This window comes from Cupressus sempervirens, chromosome 10 (assembly GCF_028749045.1).
Source record: "Cupressus sempervirens isolate cs-2001-9-10 chromosome 10, ASM2874904v1, whole genome shotgun sequence".
NCBI classification, from domain to species: domain Eukaryota; kingdom Viridiplantae; phylum Streptophyta; class Pinopsida; order Cupressales; family Cupressaceae; genus Cupressus; species Cupressus sempervirens.
Window position 1 is genome coordinate 64,649,425 of NC_143127.1, and position 17,647 is coordinate 64,667,071.

Below are 17,647 nucleotides of genomic sequence, written 5' to 3' on the forward strand. Positions count from 1 at the left end.
CCAGCCAAAATAACCCTAGACAAAATAACCCAGTCATAATAACCCAAGGACAAAATAACCCAGGGTCATAATAACCCAATCCAAAATAACCCAGAGTCAAAATAACCCATGGACAAAATAACCCGATAAGATTATAGAGAAAGGAAAACAAAATTTATAAATTACAAGTATATTTCTAAGAAAAAAATTTATTCGAATTTTCAATTAAAGTGTCAAATTATGAGCAATGCCTCTTATATAATCTAAAATATTATTATTGTCATAACCATCAACTAGTCTTTTTAGTCTTTCTTTGAGTGCACAGTATTTTTTCCTGCTTGGTTGTGTAGTGTGTCCAGCCATATATTTCTCTATTTTATTCTCTTGGTGACCCTGTTCTTTTTTCACTACTTTGATGAATCTCTAGGTTGAGCTATGCGATGATTGAAGCGATTCACTAAATCCTCTATGCCATCACTCAATAGAATTATTACTTTTGGGAAGATCATCTTGAATAGCTGAATAGCAGTTCCACATTATGATTGGAAACTTGGGTGACCGTCTATTGCCTCTTCTAGTTAGTCCTCCAATCCATGTGTCTTCAAATAATTAATTATGGGTTGCAAAGTCTCCTCATGTCCTATATAATAAGGAGATTGTAGAAGTATTTCAAATGCATTGATTACATATACTTGAGGCACAAAAGCTAACGCAACCAGTTTTTTGATCTCAAATGAAAATACTTCATCGACACTGTAACGTGTTTGTAGACCTATTTCTTGAACTTTCCTACACAAGCACTGAGAGAAATGGAAAAGACATCCTCGAATAGTGATATTTGGAAAAATTTCAGAAATAGCTCCCTTGAAACCTAATTCAAAATCAATAAGTATAGTTTTTGGGTTTAGATCAGGTTGCCGTTGTTTTAATTTTACAAGTACTTGTGTATAAGTGGATCTTGTTTTGTTGGTCATAAGAATATAGACGAGTGGAAATATTGCATCATTTTTCAAGCCATGAATTGTCTACAACTGCTGAAAAATACTTGGTACTATTTTAAATGTACCATCACTAAACCAATTTTCATATTCTTTTAGTAGTTGCAAATTTTGTGTGGTGGTGAATATTAAAAAATGATTCTCGTCATTACTGTCATGATAAAGAAACTTTTCCCCTCTATTGGTAATTGTATATTCAATTGGTAAGATAAGATCTCTCAATGTCTGAGGATTTGGTGGTGGTGTTTCAAATCTTATTCTTTTCCTTCGAATCATTTTGGATAATGCATTGGTTGATGGTATTGCTCCTGCTACCAGTAATGAAATATTAGAACATGTAGTAGAAATGATATTTCTTGTAGAGTCTTGAGTCAAGCACGCCATGTCTTTCATTTCATTCAACTTCTGTTTGACAGTGATCATCTCAATTTTTGGAGCATGATTATGTCCTGTACTGCTAATCACATCACCAGATTCTGTTTGTGTTGTAGTATAGCACCGACTTGTGTTAAATCTATAGCCCAGAAATCCATAAAGATAACCAGCAATAAAAGAAGACAAAACTGAAACAAGGAACACCAGAAATATTCTAGGAAAACCCCTCTAGAATGAAAGGAAAAACCCAACCACACAACAAAAATATATCTTTATTGATAATGAAATGTTCAAGTGTACAATATCCTTTGCTTGATGCAAAATATATAACAATAGAAGAGACTCTTCATATTATAACTGAAGGTCCCTTGAGTTTCTCATAACTCCTATAATTAATTGACTCTTCGAATATTCATGCCTCATTGCATGTGAATGACACGTATTTTACATTTATTATTACAAATTAAACTTAAGTGTCCTTTTCAGCTGAAGAGGATAATAACAGTAATAACGTCCAGATTTCAAGAGATAAAGATCTCTATCGTAGCTACAAACTTTAACAACTTGAACATTTATTTGTAAAATATTATGCACAACGCCAGATCATTTTATTGACAACTTCTCGATGAAGCAAATATGTGTAACCATTTAAAATGAGTAATTTCTTATTTTTTTGACTTGTTAAAAATTGAAGAGGCACTGTATATATTAAAAATTATGAAGAATTTCTTGATTCCCTAAAAGTATATTTATTTTTGTATACTTTATAGAAACCCTCAAAAAAATTTAATATAATGTTTAAAAAATTATATTAAAAAATATATTTTTTTATGAATTTTGATTTCTCTTTTTCTAATCACTCTACACACTCTTCATTCTTCTCCCCTTCTTCCTTCCTTTACTTCTCTAAGCTTTTAATTTTACCACTTTATATATCCTCTTAATGCCTCTTCATAATGCCTTTTGACTTATATCTTTTCATAATAACTCTTATTTAGCTTATTCCCACGAATTTGTCTTTATTTTTATAATTATTTACCATTTTATAAGTTATTTAAGCATATTAAAGATGTTTTAAGGCTATTTTAGGGGTATATAATGGATATATGGTCTAAAAATGACCTAAATATCCTCTATGGTCCCTCACAATCCCTTTTTAAGCATACTAACTTAATCTAGAATGACTATGGGTTATTTTGTCCATGGGTTATTTTGACCCTGGGTTATTGTGTCCTTGGGTTATTATGGGGGGGTTATTGTGTCCAGGGTTATTTTGGCCGGGTTATTATGTCGAGCACCCCTCAAGATTATAAGTGGGCATGATGAGGGCAATCAGATGGAGAGGCCTTGATATTCCCGATCAGCTCGAAGATGATGAAAAGGTGCTAAGAGAAGATTATGATACAGTGGATGGAATGGAGTTGAGTCCAGTGGATTGGGATGATCATCAAGATCCTTCCTTAGAGGCAGTTACAAGGACAGTTGATTTTCACACTAAGTTGTGGTACAATGAGAAGTTAAGGCAATTACAAAATCGGAACATACGCCTTACTTATGAGAAGATGAAACTTGAGGAAGAAGGTCCAACGGAGTTAGTCGGACAGAAAGGTGGAAGCAGTAGCCAGCAACAAAGAACAGTTAAAAGCAAGAAGAGGTCGAGAAAAACAAAGAACATCAGGAGCCTCCAGCAAAGAGATGGAATGCACCGCCGTCAAGGGAGAGCATAATTGAGGCTAGAGGCCAAGAAGATAATACAAATGGACAAGGGGTCGTGGTAGAGGTGAGCTCTGATTCGGAATCAAGCGGTTTCAATGATAGTACCGAGTAATCTCCTCTCTCGAAGAACCAACATGGAGATGATGTGATAGTCACTAGTGAAGAAGAGGATAGGCCAATTGATATTGAGGAAATAAGCCAAGTACCCGAGGCCATTGGTGATGATTTGCTAGTCAAACCAAATCCAGATTTGGGGAGATGCACTGCACCACTATGGTTAAGGAAAATGTTTATGCCAAGAGGCGAGGTGGTGACTGTCTTAACAGCTGAAGATATTCAAGGGTTAATGGAAAAGGAAGAAAGCGAGAAATAGAAACAAATTGCAAAAACGGTGGCAAAGGTAATTAGGAGTGATGATGAGGGTCACTGAAAGGTTCAGATTGCTATACCAAAGGTTAGCAAGGTAGTGGATGAGATTGTAGCTCAGGAGTATGAAATAGTATAGCACAACTTGGGAAGAATCACGGATGACATGGAATGTGAGGAGATTGAGGAAGGCATGATTTCAATTAGAGAAAAGTTGAGGAAGGCAAACAAGAGGATTGTAAAGTTGGAGGCCGAGAACAAGTATTGGAGAGATTGCCAGCCTATCCAACAATTGCACCAGGCAGTCTTTCCTCAAGATAGTGGGAGTAACGCAGAAGAGATATCGGCTCAGTTGCAAGAAGTCAAGGGATTGGATCCATGATAGAATTCAAGATGGGTGAAATTTCTTGCCTTCCTTTATCTCGACATTCAAGTTATTTGTGGCTATTAGAGACAAATTAAGAGCATTTGAAGGGGAGTGGAAGGATTTCCTTTCAATCAAGAACTTGGCCATTCCCAGGCTACAGGTATTTATTGAGCTACCGGAGAGATATTTGGAGAGAACCAAGTTGGTGGATGAAGGAGGAATTAGTACGGTGGAGTCTTGGTTTGTTGCCTTGACCATCAGACTAAGGATACTTGAAGAGATACGGAACAAGATTGCACAGCACAGCCCTAGCATTGACACTTCCATTTCAACCATGATGAGCAATGTTGGGGCTGCACTTGATTTTGAAGATATCAAAGAGAAGAACGTCAATGAGACAAAATTTGGATCAAGATTGGATGAGTTGGGGAAGGTTGCCATCAAGAAGAAGCATTTGGGCACCCTGGCCTCCCTCAATGCCTTTATCGGATATGCAAAAGAGTATGAGAAGGATCATGAGAAGACACTACAAGCAGCAAGTAAAATGATGAATTCAGCTGAGCTCAAGATGAAGCACACACTTTGCCCTCCCATGAAAGAAGTCAACGACAGGCTAACCAAGTTCATTGTTTTGGCTAAGAAGATGAAAGAAAAAGGTAGAATTATATTAGGAGATCATTTGATGTAAGTCCAAGTGGCAATTTCTCGTTCTTCTTGGGTAGGATAGGTGTCTAATTCTGATTGGCTACCATTTTGGTGCCTTCTCATTGGTTGCCAATTTTCCTTTTTTCATTGGTCCATTGATGAGGTGGTGTCTTCTCATTGGCCGATGGGGTGGCAACCCTAATTAGGGTTTCTAGGATTCAATATGGATTGTTGATTTTGTCTCAATCTCTACCATTGGTTGTAATTTTGGCCCCTATATAAGGCCATTCGCTCTCATTTGTAGAGGGTTGAAGAAAATTGTTGTTGAAGATAATACCAAAATTGTTTCTTTATTATTGTTGTGTCTTGCATGGTGATTAAGAACACTTGGTGTTATTGCATGGTTTCTACTTCCAATGGTTGAAGAAAATTGTTGCTTAAGATAATACCAAAATTGCTTCTTTATCATTGTTGTGTCTTGCATGGTGATTAAGAACACTTGGTGTTATTGCATGGTTTCTACTTCCAATGGTTGAAGAAAATTATTGCTTAAGATAATACCAAAATTGCTTCTTTATCATTGTTGTGACTTGCATAGTGATTAAGAACACTTGGTGTTATTGCATGGTTTCTACTTCCAATAGTTAGAGTTAAATTGCACTGAAGTTGTTAAAGTAGATTTTATTTCAAGAAAGTTGTTAAGAGTAAGAGTAGATGGATAGTTGTATGGTGATATTAGTGGATGTTTGATAGGGATCTACAAACTAGGTCACTAGCATCCTAGCGGCTTGTTAGGAAGCCTTGTGTGATAATCTAGTCTTTTTTCCCTTGAATCATTGCATTTATGGAGGTAGAGCCGTTGGTAAGCTTTCATCAAATTAGATCCCCATCCATTTGCTAATCTTTCCATTCATAGGAGTAGGAGTAGAGAAGCAAGTAGTTTAGTAGTTGGAGTTTTGAAGAAGAAATATAGGAAAGCATAAGTCATTTGAACACACACCCTCCATCATCACCATCAACATCATTTGGTGCTCATATACTTTGCAAAGCCAAACATCATCACCATTAGAATGAGATTTTGATAATCCTGGAATGAACAACGTAAGGCCGCCTACGTGATTAACCAGCAAATTACATTAATATAACTGAGTTAGTATCCATAGGTGTAAGGAACATTGGAGTTTTTCTCATGTCCTCATGAGTATTTACTTTTCAAGAGAAGGATTAAGTGTTTGATATTCCATATCAAGTATTCAATCGCTATATGTTATGTAGTGGTACAAAAATTGGCATCAACAAAATGTTGTAGAGATGTTCAAAGAGTTCTTTGCCTTGGTGTGATCAATATATTGGAATTAAGCATATGTGTATGTGTGAATTGTGAAGAGGGATGTCTATAGTTGACTTAGTTCAATTTACAGAGGTTCGCATGGTGATTGGAATGAGTTATGGGTTTCTGTATAGAGATTGGTATTTTGGATGTTTAATGGTAACAATGTGACAGTATTTGGCTCGATATGATTTGGTATTGCAATATTCTAGTATGTGGACATATGTGGTGTGTTTGGGACATTGATATCTTTCAGCTCAAGTAATTTGTGATTTGGAGATTTGCAAGCTATTCTTCTTGAGTTACAGATGGTATTGTTGGTGTCCTTGAGGTTCGGTTCAAATATGCTAATGATTTCTGAGATCAGATTTGATATAATTGTTTTTGTGGTACTTCATGGTGCTTGTGGATGTTTATAGATTGTTCTCCTATTGTGTTTCCATTTTGCATTGATTGGTGTGCTCACAAATGAAGATTTCAGTTGTTGAGTTAGTGTTTTCATGTTCTTGGCTGACTTGGTGTTCTAGAATGTTATGAATGATCGAGGCATGATTATTGGATGCTTAGCATGCTCGAGGATGAAGTTAATGGTCTAAGCTATGTCTTAGCCAACATGGATTGGTTTGCATTAAATATTGTAATTAGGACTGAGTGGTGAAGTCGACCTTGTTTATTTCTTCAAGGTTGATGATTTGTATATGTAATGATCTTGTGATCATGTGGATGTATGAGAGTGTATGAGTGAATGAGAAAATACAGGTAGGAGAGAGTGTATGAAGTACAGATGTACAAATAAGGTAGAGATTTGCTTTGTATTTCAATGGAACTGAGCCAAGTATGTTGAAGATGCTATTATCCATTTCATATCTTGTGGATTATAGTCCACTAGAATTTGTAAGGTAGTGGACCTTCTCTATTTTGTATTTGGGTAGTGAGCTCTTGGTCATGTGCTTGAATGCATGTGTGTTTGGGGGTATCGTGCTTTTAGTTTTAACAAAGTACATTATCTTGTGGGTTCATACTCGTTGTGGTTTTTCTCCTAACAGGGTTTCCACACAAAAAATATTTGTGTTATATATTCATATTATTTTGTGGATCTTTGGTTGCATTCTTAAATATCAAATCTGTGATTTAAGGTTTACATCATGCAAGTTGTTTAAATTTGTGAAGTTTGGACATAACTAGCTCACCCCCCCTTCCTCCCAGTTGTGTGTGCCCTAAATTATGTATCCAATTCTTATATATATATATATATATATGCATGATGAAGGTTTTCTTTATTGCAGATTATATTAAATTTAATCAAAAGGATTAACAATAGAAGGGTCCCTAACCTAACCACGCCACTAGATAATTGATGACTAACAACCACCACTTGACCCTACGACCACAACCTTTCCTGACTTTCTAAGGTGAAATCTTGTAATCTCCCCACTAGCGAGGACAACAATACCTACAAAACCAATGTTAGAATTTATACATTAAAAAAAAATATTTCACTATTCTACCCTCTATCCTAACCCAACCTTAAGGACATTTCCACATCGGGATCAATAACCCTCTTGAAGATCCTTAGATCCCTGGTTACTTCTCCATCTTCTATGAAGTGCTCCTTTTAAGGTCCTTCCTAGAAGAGACATTCTCTATCCAGGGCCCTTGACACATATGCATATGTTAACATCTACAAAATATTCCGGCCTTATAACTGAATTAAGATCACTCTCTTCCTGATGAGACTCTTTTGATCTTAAGCTATTAAGATCACTCTCTTCCCAAAAGGACTTTCTTCATCTTAAACAATTAACAATATTAAGATCAATGTCTTCCCTCAAAAGGGACTCTCTTGATCTTAAATCTTTAACTATTAAGTCATGTGTGTTATCCATTTTGAATTCCATCTTTACACACACATATGTATATGCATAAATTATCTATAAGTATGATTTAATTAATATAAATAAAATCATAACTATAATTAAGAAAATATAATCCAGAAACATACCTTTATTACCTTCCTCTTTGCATGGTCCATTTGGCTCTGTCTTTATTTGACCCTTTTTGTTTCTTCTTTCTCAAAAGTCACAATCTTTCATAATAGAAATATTTTGAAAAGTTACAACACTTCATAGTTATAATCCTTTCGAAAAGTTGCAACACTTCATAATCAAGATCCTTTAGAAAAGTCCAAATACTTTATAATTACAACAATTTTGAAGAGTCACAACTATTCATAATTATGACCCTTTCGAACATACACATCCTTTCAATATCACTAATATCTTTTCAAAAAGTCACATTCTTATTTTCTTCATATTATATTCCTCTTTCATTTTTCCTTTTTGAACTCCTATCTTCTCTTCTTCTCTTTTTCCCCTCTAAAATAAACTCTCCTCCCTTTTATACCTTAATTTTAAGGAGTCGTGTCTATTTGTTAAATAACTCTCGACTTTTCATTAGATTTAGTTACTTTATATTATTCTATGTTATATTATTTATTTACTTACTTATTTGTGTTTATTATTATTTATTATTAAATTCTATTTAGAAAGTTAACATACTTTCTTCAATATGTTCTCTTTATTTAATTTAATTCCTTTATTTATTCATTTTGATTTTATTTTATTTTTATTATTTAAAATACCATACTAGAGATTATTTCATTGATAATATACGTTAAATAATAATTATTTCCTATTTTTGTATTAGTTTTAATCAAAGAAACGTGAATCGGAATCGGATCAGAATCGGCAAGGCCGAATCGAATCGTGAATCGGCAATGAATCGGCAAATTTGAAAAAACCCTTTAAATTTAAAGATTTTAACAATTTAAAACTTATTTCATGCACCCTTTATTGAATATAACTTAAGCACACTATAACATCATCAAATAGAAGTTAAAACTTAACATACATAAACATAGAACATAAAATCCATCACATACGTAACTATGTTATCTAAAATGTAAATTGTAGGCTCGCTGAAGTAAATAGAAATCAAATGATCATAATGATTTAAATCATAGAATGTATATAAGATGATCCATAAGACATCAAATCATAAATGTATGTAAGAATCTAAGATGAAGATCCATGAAAGTTTGAAACATATGTCTATCAATGATTCAATATCAATATCTGTAAACAAAATATAAAAACAAGGCTCCAGCTCAAGCCTCAGGCTCATAGTCATCATCATCCTCAACATCATCCTCAAGCTCGGCTACAGCCTCAGCCTCAGCCTCTGAGTATCCAGTCTGCCTAGTAGCAAGGCGTCTAATGTAGGTCCTAGAGGACTGTCAAGCCATATCTCCCGCATATAAGATGGGCTCACGAACGTCGCTAGGGCCTGTGTCTGTGCGTGCACGTGTGCGTCTACCAATGCCTGAAGAACGTGCTCTAGCTGCCTCAGCCTCTATATCCACCTGGTCAATCCACGCACGGTCTTCCTCAGTGAAGACTGGATCTACAACCTCTGTGAGCCACTCTGATTCTGGATCAATCTCCTCCAGAATGATCGGAGAGGAGTCAGTGCCCAAAATCTGTCTGATCCTAAGACGGACGTTGTAATGAACGAAGACAAGATCATTCAACCTCTGCACTGTCAACCTGTTTCTCCTCTTCGAGTGGATGTGCTCGAACATGGACCAACTGCGCTCACATCCAGAAGCGCTGCTTGGCTGACTCAGAATACGAATGGCAATTTTTTGAAATTTTGGGGTTGTGGCCCCAAACATTTGCCACCATCTATCTGAAATAAGGGAAAATAAAAATAATTAGTCTCATTTACAAATTACAAATTACAAGTTAACTCTAAAATTACATAATCAACTTTAAGTTTAGAATCTAGATTCATGAACATTGAATATATTATTTAATTTTTACCTGGCTTGTATTGTTTCCCGAGCATCTATGGCTACCCTGCTAGAGAAAAGTGGCCCTTCTTTATTATTGAACTTATCAAGCTCAATAATTGCAGCACTGCTATCCTCATCAGTATTCAACCTCTGGATCACTGTATATAATCCGGTGAGAACCTCCTCATCCGCCTTGAAGTCAGGACGGAAACGAAATGCCGAATTCAAAAAGTAAGCTGCTGCATGGATGGGTCTGTGGAGCTGATTCTGCCATCTCCTATCAATGATGTCCCAAATAGGGGCATACTTCTCCTGCACTCCTGCATACTGTGCTCTAATGGCCTCCTTGGCCCTATCCATGCCCTCATATATGTAGCCCATAGAGGGCTTCTCCCCATCAGCAGTTCGTAAGAGAGATACAAGGGGCTCAGTGGCCTACATATAAAGTAAAACAAAAATTTGAGTCAAAACTTAAACATAGAATAATTCAATAATATAACTTAAGGTAAAACTAAATCATTAAACAATTAGCATAGTAAACTGTAAAATATTAAATGTTAAATTGCAATAAAATTACCTTAAGGATTTCTCTAGCAAGTTTCCAAAAACCATCATCATCAAATATGCAATCCACCACTTCTATCCCTGCAGTGGTCGTAGCATAGGAAGATGAAATCCACTCCCGCCCAACAAACATGCTCCTCAAATCATCCCTTGATGTCAACAAGGACTGCAAGGTGATGAAATTCGAGGCAAACCTCGTGATCCCTGGACGAGCTAACTCTTTGTCTCCTGTGTACTTCCTCATTGTGCTAAGGACAAATGAATGATTATAAATAAACTTGCATATGTTTTTTGCCCTTTCCACACATGACTTGACCCACTCAAGTTTGCCAATTTCCTCCAACATGAGGTCAAGGCAGTGTGCTGCACAAGGGAACCAAAATATGGTGGGGTGCCTCTCCATCAAAAGTTTGCCTACAACAATTTTAAGATAATTAGAAATTCAAATTTCAAACATGTTAGAACTTAGGAAACTTAGAAATTCTAAGTTAGAATTAGAAAAAGTTCAAAATTCAAATAAATTTATTTTCAAAACTTAAAAAGTTAAAAGTTTACCTGCAGCAACATAACTTGCTGCATTATTCGTCACCACTTACACCACATGTTGTTCCCCCACCTCTGCTATAACTTCCTCAATAACCTCACATAAGTATGTGGCGTTTTTTACATGAGCAGAAGCATCAATGGATTTGAGGAACATGGTATATCCTACAAGTAACAAAACAACGAATTATAATTACTATTAGCAATCAACAAATCAAAATTTGAAATAGTCAATCAGGATTCAAAATTATGTATGTAGGAAAGTAGAATGATCAATCACCTCCACAGGATACAAGAAAATTGAGGAGTGTTCTTCCCCTCCTATCTGTCCAACCATCAGTCATGATGGTGCAACCCTTTTCGATCCACTCCTTTCAGTTGTCCTCAAGCTCATGCCTCATATCCTCAACCATTTCCTCCAGGAGGTATCCACTCAACTCAGCCTCAGTTGGGGCTTTAAACCCCTGACCACAAATGGTAACTGCATCTATCATGTTCTGCCAATAAGGAGTCCTGTCACAAATAGATAATGATATTGATTAGAAATTTAGATGTCAAAAACTAAAATCATAAAACAAGTAGATATAATTAAAGTTTTACTTTTACTTTTAACTTTAACTTTGAAGATAACAAAGAAAAAAGAATCAATTACCTGGCTGCAATAAATGGAATGTTGCAAAAGTACCAGAATTTGCAAATCTCTTTTCTGGCAGCATCATGAATCTCCTTGTTCAAACCCAGGCCCTCAAGCATGGGTTGGGAGCCAGGAGTAATGCGGGGCACAAAGTAACTATCCATTTTGTTTTTCCGCACTCTAGGCTGCAATAGGTTGGTTTTGGACTCTGTCTCAGTATGAGACCGACTACCACTAACACTCACATGAGCACTAGCACTAGGATGAAAAGGAGGCCTAGAAGAACCCTCTCCAACACAACCTATGGATGCGGAAGCTGATGCGGAAGCTGATGCAGATGCACTTGCAAATGTAGATGCGGTTGCGGATGTGGGAGCACGGGAGCCAATACCTCTTAACCCTTCAAGTTGCATTTTCTTAGTCAACTTGTCTTGTTCAATTTTTTCTAATGCCACTAAACAAGTACGTTTTGCCTCAGCGGTTTGATGAGTGCAAACTGTGACATCATGGCCAGGTATGCCAGCAATGTGGTATTTCAATCTATAGATACCTCCCGAATTTATTTTTTCTTTGCAAAATATACATTTTGTTTGATATTTGGTTCTCCCAGGAAACTCTTCATTATATTTCCAGCATTCATCTTTTTTACCCATTGTGGAAATTGGAAAATGAAAGCAAAGGGCTGCTGCAATAAAAAAATTCATGTAAAAAATCAAAGTTTGCAACTAATAAACAAAAACTACAAAACAACAAACCCTAGTTTGCAATTTAGTAAAAATAAAAAACATTCAAGATTTGCAAATGAACACTAAAAAAATTTAACAAAAAATGCATACTACACTAACATGCAAAAAAAAAATCAACACTTACCTCTTGCAAATGAGTTTAGGAGTGTTGATATTGACTCCTTAATGCTCCCAATGCAATTTATGGCTTCCCCAAATGGACTTCTGATCTCTTTGGTGCTCTTCCTTCTTGCCGGTTGGAAACCTATGGATTCTCTTTTCTCTTCTTCTCTCTCACTCTTCCTCTCTTCTACTCATACTAAGCAAATAGAAGGCTCTTTAGGGTTATAACAAAGAGGAAAGTCAACTTAGAAAGCAAATAAAACATGTGTTTTTTTTTTAAATTGAACTTTCTATCCTTGCTGCCGCGACCGATTTCTGAAGATTCACGATGGCGATTTTGGCAATTTTTGCCATGAATCGCCGATTTTGGCGATTCAGGCGATTCACAGGAAAAAATCGCCACCAGCGATTTCCGATTCCAAAAAAATCGGGAGCCATGAATCTTATCGCGATTTCGGCGATTTCATGGCGATTTTTGGAACTATGGTTTTAATATAACTTTATTATCATTATTTATTTACTAACATTATATTATTTGATTATTATTAAAATTCTATCTAAAAATAGGAATATGACAATCCACCCTTTCTCAAATTGCTTGTCCTCAAGCAATTAGATAATTTCTTTTGTTGAGTTGAAATAGATATTTCTTTTAATTTGAACTCTTACGTTGCTATCATGAATATGTTTGAATCCTTTCTAATAGTCATTAACTTTCTACATTAGTCTTTCATATAAATTATTCTCCTAGATCCTCTTTAACCCTATAGGATGGCAAGATCATGCTCTGATACCACTGTAATGTCCCCACTAGCGAGGACAATAATACCTACAAAACCAATGTTAGATTATACATTAATAAAATATATTTCACTATTCTATCATCTATCCTAACCCAACCTCAAAGACGTCTCCACATCGGGATCAATAACCCTCTTGAGGATCCTTAGATCCCTGGTTACTTCTCCGTCTTCTATGAAGTGCTCCCTTTAAGGTCTTGTTGGATACAATTGTCTAATTGTGTGTTATCTTTGATGTTACACAAATGTCATATCAGCTGTCTATCAGTGCTTACAAGCTCAGTTGGTTAGCAAGGCAATTTTCTGCGTCTACTGAGCATTCTTGGAGATTACTCTACGTAGACAGTGTCTACCGAGCTCAGTCGAGCATCGAAGGAAATTGTGGCAGAAAGTAGTGTTAACCGAGCTCTCATGGTTAACGAAGGAAAGTTGGTCACAGTTAGTGTTCACCGAGTTCACTCGGTTTCCAAAGGATTTTGCAAGTTCGCAGTGTTAACCAAGCTTCTCTTAGTTAACACAAGAAATCATTTCAAGATTAGTGTTTACCAAGCAAGGTCGGCCAATGAAGGATTTCATTGATTTGAGAAATGAAGTTTAATTATTTCAAGTATTGATTCTAGTCGACTATGGTAATGTTTATTGGTCATTGTAAGTTGTAATTGGGCTGACTTGATAATCTGAATGGTATATATGAAAGGTCAAGTTGAGATTCTAGTGTGTATGAGTAAGTATGCAAGTATATTGATTGTTTGAAGAGGAAAGTGTGAGCGAATTTGAAGGATGGTCAGATATCCTTGAGGAGCAGCAAAGTTATATTTGATCAGGAAGGATCTAGTGTGAAGCAGAACAAAGATCTATAATTAGCAAATCTAGTTGCATCTCATTCAAGTCATTTCATTGTTACTTTTTTACCACTGTAGCAGTGATTCCAAAATCTCTTAGCAGAGTTGGTTTAACAGCCAATTGTAAATCCTCTAACAAGGTGACAATTCCATTGAATTGTTCTAAAGACCTCTTCCAAGGCCACTCCTAACAGGGTGATTAAATCCTCTAACAAGGTCACACCTAACAGTGTGTATTGTAACCTTTAACCAAGTTGGCTCCTAACAGGGCTCACTTCAGAAGAATGAAAATCAGTAGCTAGTTACTTGGTGGTTTTTCCCATATTGGGTTTCCACGTTAAATCTGGTGTCTCATGTGTTCATGTTATTTCTTTCATGCTTGCATGTTAATCACTGTGAATGTTTAAGATCTGTTAAAGTATAACATACACTGCATCTACCGAGTTACAGCAATTTCTGTATGTTTACCAAGTGACAACAGTAATTAGTTTTATCTGACATCTAAGGGATCTGTGGATTTGTTTTTGTGGTAACTGATTCACCCCCCCCTCTCAGTTACTCCATCTATATTTCCAACAATTGGTCTCATGAGGCTTCATCTGGCTTCCATTGGAAATTCAAGATTGAAATACCTTGATGAAGAATACACAACTCCTTCTGGTACATTATCTGTTGGTGACATTGCTGAGAAAAAGACTCATAACACCATGATGATAGATATTGCATCTGCTCTAAGCTACGAGGAATTTGATGATATCAAGGATTGCAAAACCACCTTTGAAATGTGGAACAAGCTGAAAGACATCTATGGTGGTGATGACAATGTGAAGAGAGTCAAATTAGAAAACCTTAGAGGACAATTTGATCAGATGAGGATGAGAGAAGATGAAAACATTGCCAAATATGTTGAAATGATCAAAGCAAGTGTCAATGCAATCAAAGCTTCTGGAGGAGAGATCAAGGAAGAAACTGTTGTAAGTAAAGTTCTTAGAACATTGCTTCCCATTTATGCAATTAGAGTATCTGCAATTCAAGAAAGAAGATGTGAGACAAATCATAAGATAACTTTGGATACCCTGGTAGGAAGATTGACAGCCTTTGAGCTAAATAACTATGACAATTATGTTCCAGCTTCCAAGAATATTGAATCTGCATTTGAGGCTAAGCTTTCACTTAAGGAAAAAGGCAAGAAAATAAAGGACACTCAGTCAGAAAGTGAAGAAGAATCAGAGGAAAGTTCTGACAATGATCTTGAAGTTGTTGAAGCTCTACTTGCAAAGAAATATTCTAGAGGCAGAGGAAAATACAAAGGTAAAGTTCCCCTAATCTGTTTTTTATGTGAAGAAATTGGTCATATTGCAGCCAGGTGCCCAAACAAAGCTAGCAAGGATGAGAAGAAAGGTCACAAGTGCAATTGCAAGAAGGATTTCAAATCATTCACGGACAAAGGTAAGAAAACATGTCTTATGGCTAAGGATTCTGATAATAGTGAAGATGAAATAGTTTACATTGTTGTGATAGATGAATCTGATGATGATGAAGATAATAAGAGGGCACTTATCTCTCATGTGAGCAAAAATGATACATGGCTCATAGACAGTGGATGTTCACATCATATGGCTGGTGACAAAACAAAGTTTGAACACTTTGAAGACTATGATGATGGTAGTGTAAGGTTTGGAAGCAATGACCCTTGTTGCATAAAAGGAAGAGGACGAATCTCATTAACCAAAGAACTTGTATGTGATAATGCCTATTGGGTTGAAGGACTAAAACATAATCTGCTGAGTGTGGCGCAGCTAATCAACATTAGATTCAAGGTGGAATTCATGTATGGCAAGGCAAGCCTGCTGGATGACAAAGGAAAACTGATTGGATTAGGCAATCAAACAAAAGGTAACTTGTTTTATCTTGATCTTGGTGAGTGCTCATGTTTTATTGCTCAAGTTGAAGAAAGTTGGTTATGGCACAGAAGGTTATGTCATGTAAATTTTGATAACATGGTGAAAATAAGAAAATTCAGGAAAGTAAGAGGCATTCCTAGTTTGAAGAAACCTAATGTTGGTTTATGCAAGAATTGTCAGATTGGCAAAATTGGAAAAACTAGTCTTAAAAGTAAGAACTATCAGTCTGAAGATATTTTGGAAATTGTGCATACTGATTTATGTGGACCTATTGGAATTGAGAGCTATAGTGGAGAAAAGTTCTTCATTCTTTCTGTTGATGACTACTCTAGAATGATGACTGTTATGTATCTAAGAGAGAAGTCAGAAGCATTCGAGAAATTCGAATGGTATTTGGCAAGAGTAGAGAAGGAAACAGAGAAAAGATTGAAATGCTTAAGATCAAACAGAGGTGGTGAATTCATCTCCAATGAATTCAATAACTTTTGCATTGAAAGCGGAATCAAAAGACAGGTATCAACCCTTGGAACTCCTGAGCAGAATGGAATAGCTGAAAGGAGGAACAGATCTATCATGGATTGTGCAAGGACTCTAATGATTGAAAAGAACATTGCTATCAAATACTGGAAGGAAGCTATCAACACTGTAGTTCATACCTTAAACCGAATACAGTTGAAGAAGGATTCATACAAAACCCCCTATGAGTTATGGTATGGCTATAAACCCAATGTAAGTTACCTGAAAGTATTTGGAAGTAAATGTTATATCTTGAAAGAATCTAGAAAAGGCAAATTTGATGTGAAAGGTGATGAAAGTATATTTTTAGGATATTCTTGCAAAAGTAAGGCATATAGATGTTTGAATTTGTCTACTCATAAAATCATAAAAAGTGCACATGTGAGAATTGATGAGTTTGCAGAAAGGACTGAAGAAGAAAGCAAAAAGGAACCAGAAGATTACAAGAGATTTGTTTACATTTAACCAGATACATTGCTAGACACATCTGTCAATCAAGAGACTTCTACTCCCGAGTCTTCCTCAGTCACCGAGTTGCAAGAAGTTCAAACCGAGTCACAGGGACCCGAGTCACATTCTGAAGCTACCGAGCCAATGCCTGCCGATTCTGAGCAACCAAAACAAGAAGTTGAAGTTCAAGATGATGACAATGCAATTCATTAAAAAGGCAAGGAACCTATATTGGCCAAGTGTGTCAGAAGGCATCATGCACCAGATCAGATTATTGGAAACAAATCAGAAGGTACTATGACAAGAAGTAAGCTAAAAGGTACATGTTTACTTGCTGATTTTGAACCTAGAAATGTCAAAGATGCATTGGAAAATGAAAGTTGGATTGAGGCTATGAATGAAGAGATAGAGCAAATAGAAAAGAACGAAATCTGGACTCTTGTACCTAGGCCTAAAGATAAAAATGTGATTGGAACAAAATGGGTATTCAGGAATAAGTTGAATGAAGATGGTAAGGTATCAAGAAACATCGCTAGATTGGCATGTAAAGGCTACTCTCAAGAAGAAGGAATTGATTATGGTGAGAGTTTTGCTCTTGTTTCAAGATTGGAAGGTGTCAGTTACTTGCATATGCAGCACATAAAGGATTTAAGGTATATCAGATGGATGTTAAATTTGCATTTCTCAATGGTATTCTTGATGAAGAAGTCTACATTGAACAACCTGAAGGTTTCATTAGATTTAGTTAATTTATATTATTCTATGTTATATTATTTATTTACTTAATTATTTGTGTTTATTATTATTTATTATTAAATTTTATTTAAAAAGTTAACATACTTTCTTCAATATGTTCTCTTTATTTTATTTTATTCTTTCATTTATTCATTTTGATTTTTTTTTTTTTTTATTTAAAA

At 35.8% G+C, this 17,647-nt stretch overlaps 2 protein-coding genes across 2 annotated transcripts in view; both read right to left on the reverse strand.

Moving 5' to 3' along the window:
* The window catches only part of LOC149532579 (plasma protein), a 129,572-nt gene that overhangs the window by 94,278 nt on the left and 17,647 nt on the right, over positions 1–17,647 (reverse strand). The window lies entirely within an intron of this gene.
* LOC149532580 (uncharacterized) lies at positions 9,388–11,529 on the reverse strand. Its single transcript, XM_089803235.1, has 5 exons — positions 11,017–11,529; positions 10,749–10,901; positions 10,207–10,607; positions 9,658–10,064; positions 9,388–9,523 (listed from the first exon to the last, which is right to left on the reverse strand). Exons 3-5 carry the CDS (start codon positions 10,594–10,596, stop codon positions 9,520–9,522), a joined length of 801 nt encoding a protein of 266 aa, XP_089659361.1. The 5' UTR covers positions 10,597–10,607; positions 10,749–10,901; positions 11,017–11,529; the 3' UTR covers positions 9,388–9,519.